The 22,510-nt window shown below is 39.4% G+C and overlaps 1 protein-coding gene across 1 annotated transcript in view; it reads right to left on the reverse strand.

Moving 5' to 3' along the window:
• LOC140466854 (interleukin-17 receptor E-like protein) overlaps positions 1–14,387 on the reverse strand; it is a 38,515-nt gene extending 24,128 nt beyond the window's left edge. Inside the window, exons 1-5 of the mRNA XM_072562586.1 lie at positions 14,148–14,387; positions 8,565–8,598; positions 6,079–6,225; positions 4,735–4,844; positions 588–702 (exon numbers count right to left, since the gene is read on the reverse strand). Coding sequence (XP_072418687.1) covers positions 588–702; positions 4,735–4,844; positions 6,079–6,225; positions 8,565–8,598; positions 14,148–14,297 — 556 coding nt within the window. The 5' untranslated portion in view covers positions 14,298–14,387. The remainder of the gene's footprint in view (positions 1–587; positions 703–4,734; positions 4,845–6,078; positions 6,226–8,564; positions 8,599–14,147) is intronic.
• Between the last annotated feature and the right edge of the window lie 8,123 nt (positions 14,388–22,510).

Below are 22,510 nucleotides of genomic sequence, written 5' to 3' on the forward strand. Positions count from 1 at the left end.
TAAATCTTTTCTGAACTCTTTCAGGTTTCACAACATTCTCCTGATAGGAAGGAGACCAGAATTGCACACGATATTCCAACAGTGGCCTAACCAATGTCCCATACAGCCACAACATGAGCCCCCAACTCCTGGAATCAATGCTCTGACCAATAAAGGAAAGCATACGAAATGCCTTCTCCACTACCCTATCTACCTGCGACTCCACTTTCAAGGAACTACGAACCTGCACTCCAAGATCTCTTTGCTCAGCAACACTCCCCAGGACCTTACCATTAAATCTAAGGATGTGTGTGATAATAGTATTTTCACACTCTTATTAAACTGATAATGCTGAGAAATTGCTGTATCCTTAACATGGCAGCAATTTTAGGGTTTTTTTGTTAGACAGAACTGCTTACCTCAGCCAAATTTTATACAAGGTTTCCACAATACAAAAAGGGAAATTTCAGTGGAAAGTGGCAATGGTTTTAAATCATACACAAAGTTTATGATTTTTTGTCACATATTCATGATCTTACACCACAAGATAATGTTGTCAAAAAACAGCAACTTCAACACCACACAGATGTCATGATGATATCTTTTACCTCCTACTTGGTATTCCTGTTGTATGAAGGCATCACAATAGTAAGGAATTGTCTTAAGTGTCACTTGAGTATATTCTTCCATTTCAGCACTGAAACAATCATATTCAATTTGTACCTGTCATAAGAGAATAGCAGTGGAAACAAGAGTGTTTGGTTACAAATTTAAAAGATACACCACCCATGTTAAAGGAGTAACATTTGATTAATGTACACTTAACATTTGTGCAGCCATATCTGAAACAGGAACTCTATTATTTACTTGTCTTGGAAATTAGCCGGGCAGTAAGATTTAAAAAAAACATACACAACTTTATAAACAAAGAACAAAAACAAAGACTTGAATGTCTAATTACAGACAGCACAGTGACACATCACAAAAAGATCAAGATCAAAGTTTAATCAGAGATAGGTGGGAATGTGCAATGGAGGTCATAATCAGATCAACTGTGATCTTAATGAATGGCAAAGCAGGCTAAGGGGCTGTTGAACCTATTCATGCTCCTATTTCTTGGAGATTGGCAAATTTGCATTGAGTGACTGAAGTGATAAGGATTTCAGTTCTGTGGAGAGAGATTAAAGAAACTGAGATTGTAGTCCTCAGAGCAAACTGTTGTTTTTTTTATTTTTCTGCTGAGAACGACCAAATATTTCCAATATGTTCCATTATTTTTTGCCTGATTTTTAGTATTTGCAATTTTTTCCCCCTTTTTTTAAAAATCACTATGGTTCACTGGTGTCAACTTGCATCTCCCTCTAGACATAGTGCCTACTATTCACAGAGTGTATTTGCTCCATCAAAAATGCCAAATTGCTGGAGGCTGCTAATAAATAGTGATATTCAGCTAATAAATACTGATCAAAGAGTGGATACAAATAGGGAAATTTTCAAATGATTAATCTTTGGATGGGGGCATTTAAATCTCCATCGGTAAATCACAGCTAGGATTATTTTGAGAATGTTAATCCTTTTATAATAAGCAGATTAAAATGTCTTAAAATAACAGAAGCAGGAAGTCGATCCAACTATCTTAAACAATGAAAGATCAGGAATTTCCTCAATTAATTTTTTGGCATGACTCTGAAAATTGTATAGAGATCAACAAAGCTAAATTTTCTTCATAATTTGAGAAAAGCCCATCTAAGAAATGTTAAGCAACTGTTGTATAGTGTATAACAATGTCCTCAGTTTTACAGTAACCTGACACTGAAACTTATACTAATCATTTGCTTATGACATCTCTTTAAAAATACTCCACAAAGGTAACAGGAAGTGAAACACTTTGCAGCTGGCTCCTAAATATCAAACTAAAACATATATTTGAACATTAATGTTTCAAGCCTAACTAAGGATCAAAATCAAATCAAAATGGCAAAGCACAGCTTCCTTAACTATGAAACCTCTGGCAATAATATTGGCCAGCCAGCAACGCCCATGTCCCACAAATGAACAAACAAAATTTATAGTTTTGGTTGGGATCTCAGATAGGATCTGATTCCAAATACTATCCTAAACCAGGCTAATGGGAGCCTTTGCTTCATTGAAGAAATAAAAAATACAAACAAATTAAGTTAACTATGCTTAGGAATCTGACTGTGCATATGAATAGAATGTAGTCAGAGATTTCCAAACTGATTCAGATTTTAATTTATTCAAACCTCAAATATATGCACATTTTACTTTGTTGTCTCAGTTATCAGACCATATTAGACCCAGTCTCACCTATTATATAGTGATTTTTTAAAAAACATTATTGTTTAACAGCACATGGTGTACTTATTGTTCCTGAGAAGACAGCCACAGTCCACATCTATTTCTTTAGGCCTTGTCAGACAAGCATAAGACAAAGATACAGAAGTCGATCAAATGACCAATTGATCCTGCTCTGGGCATTCAATACAATCATGGCAAATCTTCAGCTTCAACTTCACTTTACTGCCCGTATCCCTGGGACCCCTGAAAAACCCAAACATCTAGGCAAAAGTGAGGACTGCAGATGCTGGAAACCAGAGTCGAGATTAGAGTGGTGCTGTAAAAGCACAGCAGGTCAGGCAGCATCCGAGGAGCAGGAAAATCTAATCTAAACCCAAACATCTCTCTAGCTCAGCCTTAAATAGATTCACTGATGGCATACTCACAAACCACTGGGAGTAGAGAAGTCCAAAGATACATGTTCTTTCAACTGGAGAAATTTTTCCAGCCAAATGATTGGCTCCTTACCCTAAAATCATGCCCATTGGTTTTAGATTCCCATCCACAGGAAATAATACGTCAGTATCTATCCTGTTAAGTCCTTTCATATTTCAATGAAAGACCAATCATTCTTCCCAACTCCAAAGAATATAGACAGCATCTCATCATAGGAGAAACTACCATCCCCTAGCGATTGTGTATTATGCACCTTCTAGTTATTAGATACATTTGAGTGGCTGGTCAATACGTTTCACACAAATCAGATTTCAGTCACCTATCAGCCAAATTGGATAAGAGTGGCAGGTTTCTTTTCAAAAAAAAAGCACTAGATAGATAGATTTTGACATCAATTTCACAGAAGTCAGTTTTTTTATTTTGAGAATTTTAAATTGAACTAATCTTCAAAACAGCAACAATTAATTTATTGTCTCATTTCTGGGGAAGAATATGGTTGTCTCTAAGGGGATGCAATGAAGGTCCATCATATTGAGCACAATCAGTCTATATTCACTGGAGTTAAGTAGAATGAGAGGCCACCTCATTGAAATGTACAATATCCTGAGAGAGTTTTACAAGGGTTAATTCTGAGTGTTTGCTTCCCCCCTAGCTTGAGTGTCCAGAATTCTGGTGGGATTATAATCTCGGGATAAAAGAGATTGGCTTTACAGGACATAAAGAAGGAGAATTTTTGCATTGTAAACCTTTGGTGCTCTCTATCCCAGGGGGCTGTAATTTAAGAATGTAATTAGCCACAATCCAAAAGAACATTAGGCATGTATTCATTAAAGAGAGACACAGGCAAACACAGGAACATAATTTATCTTGAAGAACAGAATTCCAGAAACAAGGGAAAATTGAAGAAACAGACTTCTGAAAAATACCATAGCCAGAACAGGGACCAAACCCACATTCTCCCTTAATGGCCAGCCATCCAGTAAACTGAGCTATCTAACCCTACAAATGCACCAACGTAGAGCAAATTCCTGACTGAGTTCAATAGATCCTTGGACACTAAAGATTCATCCAATAAGATTTTCCATTACGATAAGATTAGCAAATATCTAGTTGGGCCCCACTTTCCTACTGCAATGCCGCGGGGAAAGTTGGGATCAAGTAGATATTTGCTAATCTTATGTTAATAGATAATCTTATTGGATGGCAGAGCAAGCTTGAAGGTTTGTTTGTTCCACTCTGCCCCTAGGCCTTAGACTTTAACAATTACCTTTTACTATTAAACATAATGATCCAGCTGTATGTTAATCTAAGACAATAGCACCAGAATGACTCATGCTGCTATTATGCTTCATCTGATGTCAACAGATGACAGACATTCTGTGAATCATGAATACCACAAATCATTGGCCAATTTGCCAGACTGTTGTTAGATTGGCAAAATTGTCTCTATCATTTAACTTCCCCATAATTTTCATTAAATTGTGAGGTTTGTACATTATTTATTGATTAAATCACTACAAAAAATTACACTACCAGAATAATTAATAATATTTTCTTGTCCAAATAGTAAATAATTAAAAGTATGGAATCTTCAAATTACCAAATTTTATGAGATTTTAAAAATCTGAAAAGGTTTACTCTACTTAATGTTTTACTTACTTTTCTATTCCTTCAGTCAAATAATGTTTATTTCCAATCTGATGCAATTTTTGTATTCATCTTCCTCAATCCTTATCCTCAATTCTTTGATGTCATTTGTTAAGGAGTCACACTGATTGTCACATTATTCCTTTCAGTCCCAGGTATTTTATTCCCCTTACTACAGTATTATTATCTCACACTTCCAACAATGCTGGGAGTTTTAAAGGAACTTTAAAGCTAATCATACAATTGTTGTCAACCAATGGAATCTATGACTTTATAGCAGAACTGAACAGATTACAGCTTGTTTTACTACAGATTTTTAATTGTTAAGGGTTTAACATCAAGATTCAAACTTACAGGATGTCCTATAAACTTCTTATATCCATGTTTATTGAATTTCACAATAACACATTGGTACCGGAACGTCGTCATTGATAAAGAGCACATTTCCACACCACGGATATGTTCTGAAATGCAAGATCAAGCAAATATAACACACTTCGTTATTAACACAGCAACTACATGTGGAGAAGAAGACAGTATCATTGCAAAGACAACTTTGATATTTGGGAAGGAGATGGGCAGGTTCTGGTTAGGATGTATATGGAGATTTATTGCATTCCAATAGGAGTGTTAATCTGCTCATGTACAACTAGTCTAGACGTTCTCACACAGTACACAGTAAACATTTTCAATATGCACCAAAGTCCCCCAAACTAACCATTTCCTGCTTCTTTATCCATATTTTCTTCATAACTTGCATTGACATTTCTTATTGCCACATTTTCTCTCACAGGAAAAAGAGGACCAAAGCAAATAGTAATTGCTCAGCTGATGAGTAATATACTTGTCAAAAGTCATATCCTCAAGTCTCCTGCTATTATCAAAGGATATGGTAAATGAGCAGGAAAAATGATTTGAGGTTATAATCAGCTATGATCTTACTGACTAGCTTGAACTATCTGATTTACTCCTGTTTATATTTTATGCTTTAATGATTACTCCTTCAACTCCAAACAAGCAGAAGGAATAGTTTCAAGTCAGCTACCAGAGTTGTTTTTTATGAGTAATACCTGTTGCCTTTCTTCCCTTCAGATGTATAACTATAACATGAAGCACACTCAGTGCTTCATTTGGTGGGAAGAAAACAACAATATAACCAAGGAAATTTTAAGTGGTGTGCTGCATTTAATTTCAAATGTGTGATCAATTTAATGAAGGATATAAGAAAGGTTTCAAATGATCAAGATATTAGATGGTCATCTAGGTGTACATGTTCTAAGTTGATTACTTTTGGATCCCTGTAGATGCATCAGAAGAAATGAGATACTAACATTTATCACTTGAGTGGCCTTTTCTTATCAACAAAAGATGTTTTCCACCACCAAGTCAAGGAATGTTTTCTCAATATTTACTTTGTATATTAAGTTGCTTTGTAAGTATACTGAAATTTTCAGAGGTTCTCCCTCCGATGAACAGCATCATTCCCAAAGAAAAAGGGTATACCTAGTTAAAAACAGCTGCTAATGCTAATCCTCTAAAGACTGGGAGAAACCAATATAAGTGTCAGCCCAGACCTTTACAACTAAAACTATATGTGTGCAGTTTTCAGAATCTATACAGTTGGGTGCACACATTCACTGCAAAGAAGGACTTATAAATTTGTTTTCAGAGGTTTGACAAAAATATAAAAATCAATACCATTAAGAATCAATGCCCCTTTAGCTTTGAGGTGAATGGAACATTGCCGCTCCTTTCTGCATTTCAACACTGCAAATATTTTGAGATCCTCCAAAACTTTGGAGGGCAAGGATGATGGAGGCTCACGGCAGTAACGGTGCTGCACATCTTTAAAAGGAATAAATCACAAATCCGTTAGACATTTAAGTGTTCATATCCACTATCCAAATTTCCTTTCTTTTCATTAGGCCCAAATTAGGTTGTCATAATGTCCCATTTACTCCTGGTTAAACATTGCATCTGACTTCCAACAATGCATACAGTTCCCCCACTTAACAGCTTTGTGGGAGCACCTATGGCACAAGTTCAAGGAGAAGACCTCACAGCACCAGAGGATAGTCCACAACTTCTAGCAATGCCCACATTCTGATGTGTGTGGAGGGAAATATTGTTGTGTATATATGCCATGGTTGTTAACTTTGCTGCTGATACAATGATCAGTTGGAAGGTAAGTTGTGAAGAGGAGACAAGGAGGCTACAAAAGGGTTCTAGATGGATTAGGTCAGTGGACAATGAACTGGAAAATTGAAAATAATGTGGGCAATTGTGAACTTGTCCATTTTGGCAGGAAGAATAAAAGAAACGGATATTATCCAAATGATGAGAGATTGCAGAATTCCAAGAGGCTGAGGGATATGCGTGTCCTAGTGGATGAATCACAAAAGGTTAGTATGGATGCACAGCAAGTAATTAGGAAAGCTAATAGAAGGTCATCATTTATTTGAAGAGTTGGACACAGAAGGAGGAGGTCATGCTTCACTTTTGTAAAGCATTGGCAAAATCAAGTTTGGAGTTCAATTTCCTTATTTAAGGAACAATGAAAGTACCAGGAATGGACAGATAGCTTTAAGAGGAAAGGCTCGACAGTCTAAGCTTGTATCTGGTAGAGCTTAGAAGAGCTAGAAGTGTCCTAGATAAACATATAAAATGGCAAGGTGCCTTGATAGTGTGGGTGTGGGAAAAATGATGCTTCCTCTTGTAGGAGAATCCAGACTGGGGTCATAATTGAGGATAAAAACAAAGTTGAAAAAAGAGGAAGATAAATGTTGGATGCATGGATAACATTGAGTTGTGGATGAAGGGAGGCTTGATGAAAGCCAGAGAAGGAACAAGACTAGTCAAAATCATTCCCCTAGCACTCTTAAAGAGTTGGCAGTTATTCAACATTTTTGTGGTTCTAAATGGAATGGATGGTGATAACGCTCTGCTTCATCCATTTCTCACATCATTAGAGATTTCTTAAAGTTCACACTATGTTTTCTGAAGACTAACTTGTACTGGGTTATGTCTTGTGAGCGCTGCACACTCTGATATACATTCAGATGGCTGTTCTCCATGCAAGAGCCTCAGAAAGCTATTAACGGTGAAGGGATTCAACGTTGAGCTGATTTCCTTTTCTTTTCAGATTATCAGTGATGCAAAATAATGTATAATCTTTGGAGAGAAATTCTCACAGGATTAGACAAGGTAAACAAAGGAAGGCTGTTTCTTATGACTGGGGATTCCAGATCCAGGACTGACAATCTGAGAATACAGGGCAGACAATTCAGGACTGAGATGAGGAAAACTTTCTTCACCCAGAGAGTGGTGAGCCCATGGAATTCTCTGCCATAGAACATGGTGGAGGTCAAAGCATTGAATGTTTTTAAGAAGAGTTAAATATATTTCTTCAGTCTAAAGGAATCAAAAGGGTATGAGGAGAAAGTGGAATCAGAGTATGGAGTTGGGTAATCAGCTGTGATCAGATTAAATGGTGAAGTATGCTCAAAGGGCTGAATGGCCTAATCCAGCTCGTATTTTTAATTTCTATGAGAGAGTTTTGAATCTAGGAATGTGCTGATCTGTGTAACTAATGTAAGACTAGATGGTTTAGTTACTCATTAAGGTGATGATGGATTGCTTCTCATTACTATTTTCAGACTAATACATGAGTTAATACATAATTGCAATCTTGGAATTCCCTGTAGCACAATATCCATGCGGAAGTCCCTGCTGAGTAATAAGCAAACAATTCTCACTATTTAAAATTGATAAGGCATCAAGTTTACTTAACATTAGAAGTAACTCTCAGTTAAATTAGCTTTTTTTATTAATGGTATAATACATTCATGTTTTTATTAAATCTACTTTCATACACAGGGGTTAATGAATGATTTAGAAAAGCAGAGAGTAAATCCATCTTACTGTAACTGTTAAAATTGGCTTCTATTCTGCCCTGAACAACATTGGTCCTTCAGTCACCAGCAATATCTTATTGAGGGCAGGGTGAGTGTGAGATGAATGGCAGCATTTCCAGATGAATTGGGAGCACTTGATGAAACTGTGTCTTCTATCCAAAACAATCATCAGAAGACCTGAACTAGTTTTAGATTCAGGCCCCTCATCTCTTCTCTAATTTGTTAAACCTGCAAATTAGAACTTCTACAATTTAAAAATGTAATACTCACTGAAAGTCAGGTTTTTGCTTATGCATTGTAGACCCTGAAAGAACAAAAAACATAATGAGAAACATATTTGAGAATTCAACTTTCTACATGCATAGTGGATAAGTATATATATACATTTATATGTGTGCCACCCCACATCTCCACACATATCGACAGAACTGTATCTATTTGCACGCACATATTCAACTGATCATTAAAAGTTGGTGAAAGTATATGAGTAAGTTGAAAACAGACAAGTTTGAAATAGAGGATGGCAATGAAGCACAATGACCAACAAGCCAAGCTACAAGCTCAACTCAGTAAATGGGAGGGCAATTTTCTTGAATCAACTTTAATTATCTTAACTATTTTGTACTTAGTACATCACATCTCTCGGAAACTTCTCAGAGCATAATGTGGAGGAGCCAGTGGGCAAAGTTAAAAATCACACAATACCAGGTTATAGTCTAACATGTTTATTTGGAAGCACTAGCTTCAGAACTCCTTTATCAGGTGGTTGTGGAGTATAAGATCGTAAGACGCACAGAATGTATAGCAAAAAGATTACAGTGTCATGCAACTGAAGTGATAAATTGATAAAAGCTAGATTTTTAAGTCTTTCATCTTTTAAAATGGGTTGCAGGTTCTGATTCATTAATATGTAAATCCCAGAACTTCTTTTCAGTCACCTTCTAGAGATAACTTACGTTTTTTTTTAATAACAAAAGCTGACATCTCAGCTCCGGCAATGCATTAAAAGTATGATGTCAGAGTCTGTCCGTATCCCAGTCTTGAGTCAGACTGGTTCTATTTCCAAAGTGGAATTTACAAAATATTATATGGATTGACTGCCTGCAGAGTGTGCATTTTTTGAGTAGAATAGAATGTATCTGCAAACATAATTCTGCAAAAACAAATTCACCCCATAAACTTATATGTGTGTGGGCGTGCATGAGAGAAAGAGAGAACGAGTGTGTGCGTGAGAGTGTGTGTGAGTGCATGTGAGAGACTATGTGTTTGCGTGTGTGAAAGCTTGGTAAAGTGTGTGTGGGAGTGATGGAGTAAAAGCCTGTGAGAGGGATTGTGCATGGGGTGTGAGTGTGGGGGGTATATGCATGTGTGTTATGAGACAGAGCGTGTATATGACAAAGGGTCTGCGTGACTGTGAGTGTATGTAAGAGTGGGCATGTCCATGTGAGATAGAATATATCGTGCAGTGGGGTCACCTGTAGTGTGACATGAACCCAAGGTCCTGGTTGAGGCCATCCTCATGGGTACCAAACTTGGCTATCAGCCTCTGCTCGACCACTTCGCATTGTTGCCTACACATGTCATAATTATTTTAAGGGCAATATTAGGATTATAAAAGATAAATTCTGGCAAAGTCCCTTAACTAAAACTTTTGCTGATCTTCCTATTCCACATACTGGAGAAACTGCTTCACAATTTCAGTTAGGCAATCATTTACACTTGTAAATTATTGATGAAACTGAACCACAATGTGGAACTATTTACTTTTGAAAAGGTAAATACCAAATATTTCTATTGTCTGACTTCAAAATGAAAATATAGTACAACGTTTAAAAAAACTCAAATTTTTGAATGCATAAAATCTCTAATCATTGACAATGTTGAGGTTATACTAGATTAACTAGGTTATAAAGTAGGGCAGATGACAGCAAATTCATGTAAATATTCATTTCACTCATTTTCAAAAGATTAAATAAAATCACATCTTAAATTCCTTATTAAGACCAATAACCTTCTCTAGTGTGGTGTTTATTTCCAAAAGAAGAAAAGAAAACATGCAAATTTGCATAACTAAGATTGTATTTACATATAGTTTAGGTCAGTTAACTCAGTTGGCTGGACAGCTGGCTTGTGATGCAGAGTGACACAGTCAGCGTGGGTTCAATTCCAGCCAAGGGACGAGGTTACCACAAAGGACTTTCTTTCTCAACCTTTCCCCTCACCTGAGATGTGATGACCCTCAGGTAAAACCACCCCATCAACTCTCTCTCTGATGAGAGAAAAGCCTTATGGTTGTCTGGGACTTTGAGCTGATTTTTTGTTTACAATGGCTTGGTTCTCAAGGGAGGACCTAAGTGTGCTGCTGGTTCATCATTTCCATTCAAACCATGCAGCCTGTATTCAGGCTACTTTAAGTGAATCCCCCACACAAGCTACTTCTGGCAATTTAGCTGGGGAGCACGTGTGAGATACTGGACATCGGACTGAGATCAGAAAGTCATATTGTGACATCCAAAATTTGACCTATGATATAATTGCAGAATCGTGTGGTGTAGTGCAGTAACTGGAGCAGCCCACAGGATGGCCTGGCAATTACTGAAAAATCGGGTGAGAAATTGATATTCCAGCTCCCTGGTCTTTATTATCACAGAAAAATTACCATATAGCTAGCAAGGATTATCCAAGATCTACTCTTCTACATCGAGTGCTTCAAATACATCATTGAAACTATGACAAGCAACCAATCCAGGTTGTCCTTAAATTTCAAGAGTACCCTGCAAAAAAAATGATTTGTTTACAAAAAGGGAGAGACAAAATTGCTTGAAGTAGTCAGGCCAGATTTAGCAAACTATGTTATCACACAGTTCTACAGCAGGTGGGACTTGAACTCAAGTCTCCTGGCTCAGAGGTCTGGGCATTACCATTACACCACAAGAGCCCTTATCAAACTATATACTGTGCAAATGGGATAAGCTAAACAGGGATGTTTTTATATCTGCTCATTGAACTTTAAGTTTAATTTACAACCAATGACACCAATGGTCAATGACACCAACCAAAAGACTTGCAGTTATATAAACTGTTGTGATCCCAGGATGTCTCAACACACTTTACAGCAAATTCATTACTTGAAGTATAGTCAATCCCTCTTGAAATATAGGAAACAGAGTTGACAGTTTGTGCACAGCGATAGTGTGAGTAGACTAAATAATCCATTTTTGTGATTTGGTTGAACATTAAACACTGGCCAGGAGACAGAGGAAACCCTCCTTACTTCTCCTCAAAATAGTTCAATGGAATTTTATATATCCAACTTTAGAAAGCAATCGGTTACCTACCTTAACAGAAAGATGGCACAAATACATACATTTTTACGATGCTGTGACTTTAAAGATTATTTTGTCCTGCTTTATTTTGAAGGGAGGTTGTAAGGCAGAGGTAACGAGCAGTCTAGGGTAATGTAAACAGCCTGGGAGGCCGTGTTTTTTATGCTGTCTGAATGGGTGTAGCTAACTCCCACATCCAAATTTCTGGTTTGTTTTTTTTCAGTATATCAGAAGCTATTGGGGTATCAACAGAGTTGGAATCTTCAGTGGATGTCTCCTAGCTGCTCGTCTCAGAATTTTTTCTTGATGTTTTATTCCCCTCCTGAATTGGAGGACTGCATGTGAGAACCTATGTCTGAATTTGCCTTTTTGCCAAGGAGTGTGGTTATGGGATGTCACTATATTGAAACAGTTAATTAGTAGTAGTTACTGTATCTATTATTCTGTTCAGTATTCCAATAGTGTCAAGTTATTCGAAGTTCTTCTTTCTTTTGCTTGTACTTTAAATATAGTTTTAAACAAAATTGTGTTTTGCTTAACATTGAGTAACTTCACTTGTTGCATGGCATCTGGAACACAGCACTTCACATTTTGCCTTTGAAATTAAGAAAAAAAAGGGACTGGGCTACCTTCTTAAAATATTTCAATTTGTTCATACAATAGTCACACATCTACATTCCTAAATATTTTCTGTCAACTCCTACTTACTGTTTGAACAATTTAATTTCCTTTTTATCAGCCTTCTGTTTCCAACTACCAATTTCTACCTATAGTCAGTTTTAGCTTTACACTGGTCACCAGAAACCAAATCATTCAAAAATGTTTCTAAAATGGTTTTTTAAGCATTTGTTCTTAATAATTAAAATTTGTAAAGTCTAAAATGATTATGATCACATCTTAAATAAAAAAGACATTTCCAGTACCACATTTATCCAATGAGTTATCTTTAACGCCCTCACTGAACATCTGTGCTGAAGATTTCAGTCTCCCACAACAGCCTGGCTTTAGATTTGATATTTTAGCTTACAGCTGTCGCAATGAGATAACCAACTGTGTAGTCTCAGCATTTTTATACCCAATGTCCTTGCATCAGTCTACACTCCTAATGGAACATTTGTCTTTAGTTTCCAGTTTTTTTTTCTGGCCAATAGCTTTTGTTTGCTATTAATTATGAAACAAAAGATATTAAATGGAAAAATGTTTTAAAAACTTTTTAAAATGTATCACTTTATGTTAGGGAGAGAAAAACAGTTGTCATGGTTCATATTCATGGAAACATTTACATTTAAACTTCAGAAACTGTATAGAACTGAAAGGAAATGTAAAAGACTAGGGTCAGGGAGAGTAAGTAAAAGAAAGACATGAGAGAAAGAAAATGGAGATTGAGGTAAGGAGAGGAATGGCAGAAGTGATGGAAGAGAAAAAAAATGTCTGTTTTCTTAGTATTATTTGCTCTCATGTTTCTAAATGTTGCATTTCAACACAATTAGAAGACAGAACAGTACAGCACAGGAACAGACCCCTCGGCCCACCATGTCTGTGCTACATGATACCATTATAAACTAATCCCATTTGTCTACACATGGTCCATATCCCTCTATCCCCCACCTTTTCATCAGTCTGTCTAAATTCCTCTTAAACTTTATTAAGGCATCTGCTTCCAACACCATGTATCAAACAAGAACCAAAAACGAAAAAGCTGAAATCGAGAAGGTTACAGAAACAAGACAGGTAAACACAAACCATAACCTCCGAGACAAACTGCTTAACTATGAAATATGGGCTAACAATAAGTTAAATTTACTCTCAGAGTTTTATAGTCCTTGTTGAGACATAAATTCAGGTTTGTAGTTCTGCAGTTGTACCACTTGATGGCGTTTAATTGGATCCAGAAATCGTAGATTCACACCCGTACCTGGAGCATCACTCATGCAGTTGAGAGAAAAAAAATCCCTTTGTTCTTATTTTCAAACAATAGGACATCTATCAGTTTGTATCTCACTGTCTGAGGATCAAGGAAAATAACTTGTGCTGGCAAAACATTTTTTTCCCTTTTATTCCCCAGATCAAATAGGATTACAAACGATTTTTAAAAATGAAATCGTGTTAACTGTTGCGGATACAATAACATATGGAAGCATCATTTAAAATTGGCTCTTGAGGCACGACAGTAGTGTCCCTAAGGGCTAGGAGATCCGAGTTTAAGCTCCATCTATTCCAGAGGTATATAATAAGATCTCTCTTTCTCAACAGATTAATCAGAAAATATTATTCCCAAACCAATTTAAAAGGATGTCTTAAAGCGGTCCTACGAGTTGGCATTTCATCCCTGGGAGCTGGGATCATCCTGAAACTTGGTACATTTGAAAATAAATAGTTGAAAAATTCGACAAAACTAACGCCAAAACATTAAAGCAAAATGAAACGTTTAAGATGAACATTAAGCAAATAAGCATGTTTGCAAAATTAACACTTCATACTTCTATCCTGAGAAAAAAATCATGAATTTTAAAGATCTGAACGGTACCTGCGAACACCTGAGTCCACATTTAGTGTTGTTCTCAACAGCTGGACAGCAAGAAATGAACGAACTCAAAATAATTAGAAGGGAGCTGAGACAGCCGCTCTTCGTGCGCATTCTGCCTTTCGCTACTTGACAACTTAAAATATGTATCATAAAACACAAATCACTTATTTAAACTGAGTGCACCGGACACTCAACAGAGGACAGTTTACTCTCAAGAGTACTGTCCTGCAGTGTTCCTTATTTCACACTGACTCACCGCCTCTGACTGCTGCTAAAAAAAACCAAGCCAGAAGCTCTCAGCCCCGCCTCCAGAAATTCCGGGCTGTCAGCTCCCGACACTTCTCAAAAACTGCCGCTCCTTCAATTGGAAGGAAATTCGTGGAAATGGTTGTAACTGTGTCATACAATTCGAGAATGTCTATCATCAAAGGCGCTGCTGGCTAATGTACAGTCTAATCATTGGCATTGATTAGACGAAATTATTTAGAATTCCCAGCAGTTTCCCCTTAGTCAGTTCAACTCTTCATTACAAAGGAATACATCCAAATGTCTGTTTCTTTACGACTTTTTAATTGTTATGATGTAACAGTTCAGTTACAGGTAGAGTCTGCCGACTTCATGACATAGAAACTAGGAATGCTTGTCAAATGAAACGTTCACCTCTAGTGAAGGTATAACTGAAGTGTATTTCATGACTTCGAATGAAATATTCAGTGAAACTGGATTCTCAAGGGGTTTGGTTTCTGGCCAGAAATATGCTCCCAGCCAGACAGTGAGCTTGGGAAGTCATTAGCTTTTCAGCCTTCAAGTGTGAATGTTTTCAAAATAAAAGAAATTCTTGATCAGTCACTTTGCTTCAATCACAATCACGTAGAGGAATCTAAAGAGCATTCCACACCCTCATGAAGCATTCATTGGCAAGAATATTTCTTTTTAAATTGGGGGTATGGTTTTCATTGGTTAGGCCAACAATTATTGCCCAATCCTATTTGACCAGAGGATGATGGTAGCCATGGCGTACAGGTGCCGGTGTTGGACTGGGGCGAACAAGGTCAGAACATGACACTAGGTTATATTCCAACAGGTTTATTTGAAAGAACAATCTTTCAGAGAACTGCGCCTTCCTCAGGAGGGAACAGCATGCCGAAAGCTTGTGATTTCAAATAAACCTGTTGTACTATCTCCCAGTGTCCTGTGACTTCTGACCTTGAGCAGCGGACAGTTAAGAATCCACCACAATGCTGTGGGTCTGGAGTCATATGTAGGCCAAACCAGGTAAGGTTAACAAGTTTCATTTCCTAAAGTATATTTGTGAACCAGATGGGTTTTTCAACAGTTGTCAGTGGGCACCTGATTACATGAGATGTACTTTTTTTATTGCAGCTTTTACTGAAGTCAAATTTCACCACCTACCCTGGTGGAATTCGTAGCGTTATCCCTGGAATATGAGCTTGGTATCTGGACTTTTAGTTCAATGCCATTACACCAATGCATTTCTCATATCTCTTGTGCAGATACATGATAAATCAATATTATATTACATTGATAAGTTTCAAACTTAAAACACAGGGTTCAATGATTGGAACAAACTTTATGTGCTTCACACCACTATCAACCATCAATAGCTTACCCAGTTTAGTGCTAATCTGTGGGAACAAGGGGAAGAAAGTTTAGATCAAGTTGAAATGCACTATTCAGACTCACACATTCAAGAAAGGGCACTGGGACATCTCTGTTGAGCAACAGAGTTGCATCTTAGCATGAAAATGCCATTTCCAGGAAAGGAAACAAATCAGTTCAGAGGAGAAATAGATTACCTCATTTAAGTGTTCAAAATCAACCCTTAGGATTCCACTGTCTTCACACTATCGGACACACAATCGTAACAATTCAATCATAGAGTCATAGAGATGTACAGCATGGAAACAGACCCTTCGGTCCAACCCGTCCATGCCAAGCAAAGTTATCTCGTATGCTTCCTTTATATGTCAATTGGGTATGTCCAATATTGTAGAAAAATCTGTGAAATGTAGATCAAGACAGTGTCAACTGAAAAGCAGAATATTAAAGGTGTTATAAACTTAGCAGCATATGTATTGACCGAGAAGGAGAATTAACATTCAAGGTATAAGAACCAGAGTTCTAAAGGAGAGTCATATTCAACTCAAAACATTCACTGTTTCCCTGTACACAGATGCTGTCAGACCAATCGAATCTCAAGCACTTCCTTTTTATTTCAGTGTTCCAGCATCCTCTGATATCTTTCTTTTCATTCCATGGGCTATAATGGTTTTTGAGCTGTGGAGTAATGGATGTTAACTTATAAACATTAGAGTGGTGAGACTAGATGAATATTCTGCAGTTTTGCTCAATTACAATCGGGTAAGGTGCATTTTCCAGCGTAGATTCCCTTCACCCCTGGAAATTGGGAGGGTTGAGTCAATGAAATATGCTTTATGAAAGACTAGAACAGACTAGATGTTGTCTCTTGCTTTCACATCTTCAGTTATAACCCCATAAAGAGTCCCAGAATGCATCACTAACCAATGTCAATATTGATGTCACAATCAAAATAGATGATACACAATTTCATGGGCTAAAGTCTATCATTTTCAATAATTTATCACTTCATTTCAGCTGTTAAATTTAATAAGGTAAAAACAATGACTGCAGATGCTGGAAACCAGATTCTGGATTAGTGGTGCTAGAAGAGCACAGCAATTCAGGCAGCATCCAAGGAGCTTCGAAATCGACGTTTCGGGCAAAAGCCCTTCATCAGGAATAAAGGCAGTGAGCCTGGAGCGTAGAGAGATAAGCCAGAGAAGGGTATGGGTGGGGAGAAAGTAGCATAGAGTACAATGGGTGAGTGGGGGAGGGGGATGAAGGTGATAGGTCAGGGAGGAGAGGGTGGAGTGGATAGGTGGAAAAGGAGATAGGCAGGTAGGACAAGTCCAGACAAGTCATGGGGACAGTTACTGAGCTGGAAGTTTAGAACTAGGGTGAGGTGGGGGAAGGGGAAATTAGGAAACTGTTGAAGTCCACATTGATGCCTTGGGGTTGAAGTGTTCTGAGGCGGAAGATGAGGCGTTCTTCTTCCAGGCGTCTGGTGTTGAGGGAGCAGCGGTGAAGGAGGCCCAGGACCTCCATGTCCTCGGCAGAGTGGGAGGGGGAGTTGAAATGTTGGGCCATGGGGCGGTGTGGTTGATTGGTGCGGGTGTCCCAGACATGTTCCCTAAAGTGCTCTGCTTGGAGGCACCCAGTCTCCCCAATGTAGAGGAGACCGCATCGGGAGCAACGGATACAATAAACGATATTAGTAGATGTGCAAGTAAAACTTTGATGGACGTGGAAGGCTCCTTTAGGGCCTTGGATAGAGGTGAGGGAGGAGGTGTGGGCGCAGGTTTTACAGTTCCTGTGGTGGCAGGGGAAAGTGCCAGGATGGGAGGGTGGGTTGTAGGGGGGCGTGGACCTGACCAGGTAGTCACGGAGGGAACGGTCTTTGCTGAAGGCGGAAAGGGGTGGGGAGGGAAATCTATCCCTGGTGGTGGGGTCTGTTTGGAGGTGGCGGAAATGTCGGCGGATGATTTGGTTTATGCGAAGGTTGGTAGGGTGGAAGGTGAACACCAGGGGCATTCTGTCCTTGTTACGGTTGGAGGGGTGGGGTCTGAGGGCGGACGTGCGGGATGTAGACGAGGTGCATTGGAGGGCATCTTTAACAATGTGGGAAGGGAAATTGCAGTCTCTAAAGAAGGAGGCCATCTGATGTGTTCTGTGGTGGAACTGGTCCTCCTGGAAGCAGATCCGGCGGAGGCGGAGGAATTGGGAATACGGGATGGCATTTTTGCAAGAGGTAGGGTGGAAAGAGGTGTAATGCAGGTAGCTGTGGGAGTTGGTGGGTTTGTAAAAAATGTCAGTGTCAAGTCAGTCGTCATTAATGGAGATGGAGAGGTCCAGGAAGGGGAGGGAGGTGTCAGAGATGGTCCAGGTAAATTTAAGGTCAGGGTGGAATGTGTTGGTCAAGTTGATGAATTGCTCAACCTCCTCGCGGGAGCACGAGGTGGCACCAATGCAGTCATCAATATAGCGGAGGAAGAGGTGGGGAGTGGTGCCGGTGTAATTACGGAAGATGGACTGTTCTATGTAGCCAAAAAAGAGACAGACATAGATGGGGCCCATACGTGTGCCCATGGCTACCCCTTTGGTCTGGAGGAAGTGGGAGGATTCAAAGGAGAAATTGTTAAGGGTGAGGACCAGTTCAGCCAAACGAATGAGAGTGTCGGTGGTAGGGTACTGTTGGAGACATCTGAAGAGGGAAGAAACGGAGGGCTTGGAGGCCCTGGTAATGGCGGATGGAGGTGTAGAGGGATTGGATATCCATGGTGAAGATGAGGCGTTGGGGGCCAGGGAAACGGAAGTCTTGGAGGAGGTGGAGAGCGTGGGTGGTGTCTCGAACGTATGTGGGGAGTTGCAGGACTAAGGGGGATAGGACAGTGTCGAGGTCGGTAGAGATGAGTTCAGTGAGGCAGGAGTATGCTGAGACAATGGGGCGGCCAGGGTGGTCAGGCTTGTGGATCTTGGGAAGGAGGTAGAACCGGGCAGTGCGGGGTTCCCGGACTATGAGGTTGGAAGCTGTGGGTGGGAGATCTCCTGAGGTGATGAGGTTCTGTATGGTCTGGGAGATGATGGCTTGGTGATGGGGGGTGGGGTCATATTTGAGGGGGCAGTAGGAAGAGGTGTCCTCGAGTTGACGTTTGGCTTCAGCGGTGTAGAGGTCAGTGCGCCAGACTACCACTGCGCCCCCTTTATCCGCTGGCTTGATGGTGAGGTTGGGATTGGAGGGCTGCGCATTGTGACGGTGAGAGGTTGGAGTGGGGGAGGGAGGTAGACAGGTTGAGGTGGTTAATGTCCCGGCGGCAGTTGGAAATGAAGAGGTTGAGGGCAGGTAATAGGCCTGTGCAGGGTGTCCAGGTGGATGCAGTGTGTTGGAGGTGGGCGAAGGGGTTCTCAGAAGGTGGGCGGGAGTCCTGATTGTGAAAGTAAGCTCGGAGGCGGAGGCGACGGAAGAATTGTTCGACGTCACGGCGTGTATTAAATTCATTGATGCGTGGACGGAGGGGGATGAAGGTGAGTCCTTTGCTGAGGACTGATCGTTCGTCCTCAGTGAGTGGGAGGTCTGGGGGGATGGTGAAAACTCGGCAGGGCCGGGAGCTGGGATCTGGTGTGGGTGTAGAGCTGGGAGTGGGGTCGGAGCCAGTACCTGGAGTGGGTGTGATGGTGGGGGGAATGGGGGTGGAATCATGAGCATGGGTAGTGTTCCCCTTGGGGTTCTGGGGGGTGGGGTCTGTGGGGGGCATGTCAGCAGAATGCAAGTGAGCGGCGCTGGTGGAGGCGGAAGTGGTGGTGACAACGGCAGTAGGGGTGGAGGAAGTCACTGAGCATGTGGCATCAGCGATGATGTGAAGGGCGGAAGTGATGTCACATGTGATGCGTGAGGAATTGTGAGGGGTGGAAGTGGTTGTGGGAATGGCCATGATGGGGGCGGAAGTGACATCATCAATCAGCGTGGGGGTGGCAGCTGCATCAGCCGCATGGCTACTGGCATCTGAGTAGTTTCCGAGGCCAGGGGAATCTTCTGGAATGTTTGAGGAGCGCTGGTTATGGAGGTGGGTAGATAAAAGTTTGTTGTACTTACAGTTTTTGATGTTTGAGATGGAATTGAAATACTGTTTGTTGAGAGTATGAATTCTCCTGAGGATGTAGTACAGAGTGGGTCCTTTGCAATTCTGAGAGAGTGTGGCCCTCAGCTGAGGCAGGGCTGACTATAGAGAGGTTAGGTGCTGGCGCATTGCTGCAAGCGTGGAGCAGAGGATCTTGAAGGAGAACTGTTGCTGGTGTTTTTGAATCTGTAGTCTGTACTGTTTGTCCTGTTCGGGTCCGTCTGTACTGTTTGAATGTTAAACTCAATAATCAACTGTGTGACAGATTAGTAAAGCTGTTGTTTGTTAACATCAGTAGATCCATTATTTTATTGTAATAGAATTAAATCCAATTGCCTTAATTTTCCATGTAAATTGTTACATTTTTATGGGTTTCTTAGGTGTTTCTAACTCATAGCACATTATGCCCTTATCCAATTCTAATCTGATAAACATTATCAACTCAAACCTTCTGTCAGTTTTTCAGAAAAAAAATTCACATTGCACTATCTTATTGGAAATCACTCAGATGGAAATCTCACTACCCCATTTGAAGGGCCACCTGTCTATAAATGTCACAATTGTTTTCAATGCTTTCTGGCTGGGAAGAGTAAAATCATATAATGTTCCCAGGTATAATCACAATTCAATGAGCCTGTGGTTACTGACTAAATTACTGGTGTCAAATTGCCAGGCAACACTTTCAAAACATACAAGGTGGTGCCTTGAATTCAGCCATATCTCAGGGTACTTTGTGCTCTGAAAATTATACCCAAGCAATGAACCAAAGCTTTCAAATGACATAAAGTACTTATTGTATGTTAACAAATTGTACATCCCGCTGAAGGAACATGTCTCAGTATGTTTTGTATCTCAAACTCATTTTACATTTTAAATCTGAAAGCAAAAGATAGCTGTCCAAGGGTCGCCTGACTACTCTTGTGGATGAAGAAGGGGAAAAATACCGTTCTAAATTGATGAGACATGAATGCCCTTTCATGAAACTGATCCATCCATTTGACGGGGTAACTCAAACACAAAGACACTGGATGTCTCAAGCTCTCAAGATATGAAACTCACAACACAGTGTATAATCAACCTAACCACCCAGCTTATTTGGAAAAAGATTTTGAACTTATGAAAAGTCACATGATAAGAGTCATGTTAAAGATCAGCAAAGGTATCCTGCAGACAGCATTCTAACAGAAAGACATCTAACTGGTTGCATATCATCCAAACAGCAAAGGAATAATACCTTGAAATGGGAGATCCTAATAGAGAGGACTTTCCTAACATTTTCCAGCGACAAGTTCACCTGAAAACCAATCTCTTGAAATGTGACGACAAGAAACCTCACAGCCTGCTAAGAAGCTTTATCTTTACAAGACATTCATCAATTTAAGGGATCAACTTCATCTAAAAAACCACAGGGTTACCTCAAAAGAAACAGAGATAATTATGTTATACAGTATAGTTTTTTATCTCTAATCTTTGTGTGTGTGTGTGTGAGAGAGAGAGAGAGAGAGAGAGAGAGAGACATAGATGAGTGAGTGAAACATTGTATTATTTTCAAGATGAGTGAATGAGAATAAATAACCTGCTTCATTTATTTTTAATTCACAGAAGTTTACCGCTGAAATTATTGTACTTGAGATCCACACTCTAACAAAATCAACATTTCTTAAATATAGTCATGCAGATTACGGACAGTAAAGAAACACATTTTTTCCGTGCATGAGAGATTGACCTGCTGTAGTGTTGGGCTTATAAATGAAATCTTCCAACCTGACCATTAAGGATCAATTGTTAAGCCTTATGACAATGAGCAATTGAAGTAAAGTGGACAAGTCAATGAAAAACAGGTTTAATTCAAAAACAGCCTTTTTTCACCAGGAGTAGGGGGAAACTGTCTGACCCTTAAGGGTTGGTGGGGAACTGTCCACTTGTATGGTCTACACAGGGGCACTTGGCTTTGGTTTCACCTACTTTTGAGGGTTGGAAAAGTCATGAAATGGAATTCAGCATATAACCTTAGATTCAGAATAGTATTAATATCAGGGATGCTGCCTTGCTCACTGGACTTCACACCATCTGGCTGGGGTTATGCGACTAGTGCTGTGGGATCGGAGATTGAGCTCTGGGTGCCCCGTTGCCAAAATCCCAAAAGGGTAGAAAGGCACACTTGCTTATATCTGTTGTTGAGTTGAATTATATAACTTTACAATGTATATCAGTAGAATGCACTGATAATTATTCATTCTTAACTGTATCAAATGTTTAAACCCAATAAACTAGCTACATATTGAAGTTCACATTTTCTTGTAATAATTTTGATCAGACCTTAACAAGTCTGTTACGTAATTTCAGTCAAAAAATGTAACCTTACATGATTGATTCATATTTAGCCATTTGGGTCATTATTTATTAAATTTATATGCTTGATATAATTTAAACCATTTTGCTTGTTATGAACTTTTGAGTGCAATGCTTTTGAGGTGCCACATATTGAGGAACTTTGAAAGGTCTGAGACTGTGGATAGAAATATAGCATGATCGGAAAAGGAGTAGGCCATGTAGCCTTTAATTGATGCAAGGAAATCTGAGCTGAGTTTTAATTTAATGCCAAGGATTGATCTTTGCTGCATATCCATTAATACATCACTTAAT

Source organism: Chiloscyllium punctatum, chromosome 44 (genome assembly GCF_047496795.1).
Source record: "Chiloscyllium punctatum isolate Juve2018m chromosome 44, sChiPun1.3, whole genome shotgun sequence".
Lineage (NCBI taxonomy): Eukaryota > Metazoa > Chordata > Chondrichthyes > Orectolobiformes > Hemiscylliidae > Chiloscyllium > Chiloscyllium punctatum.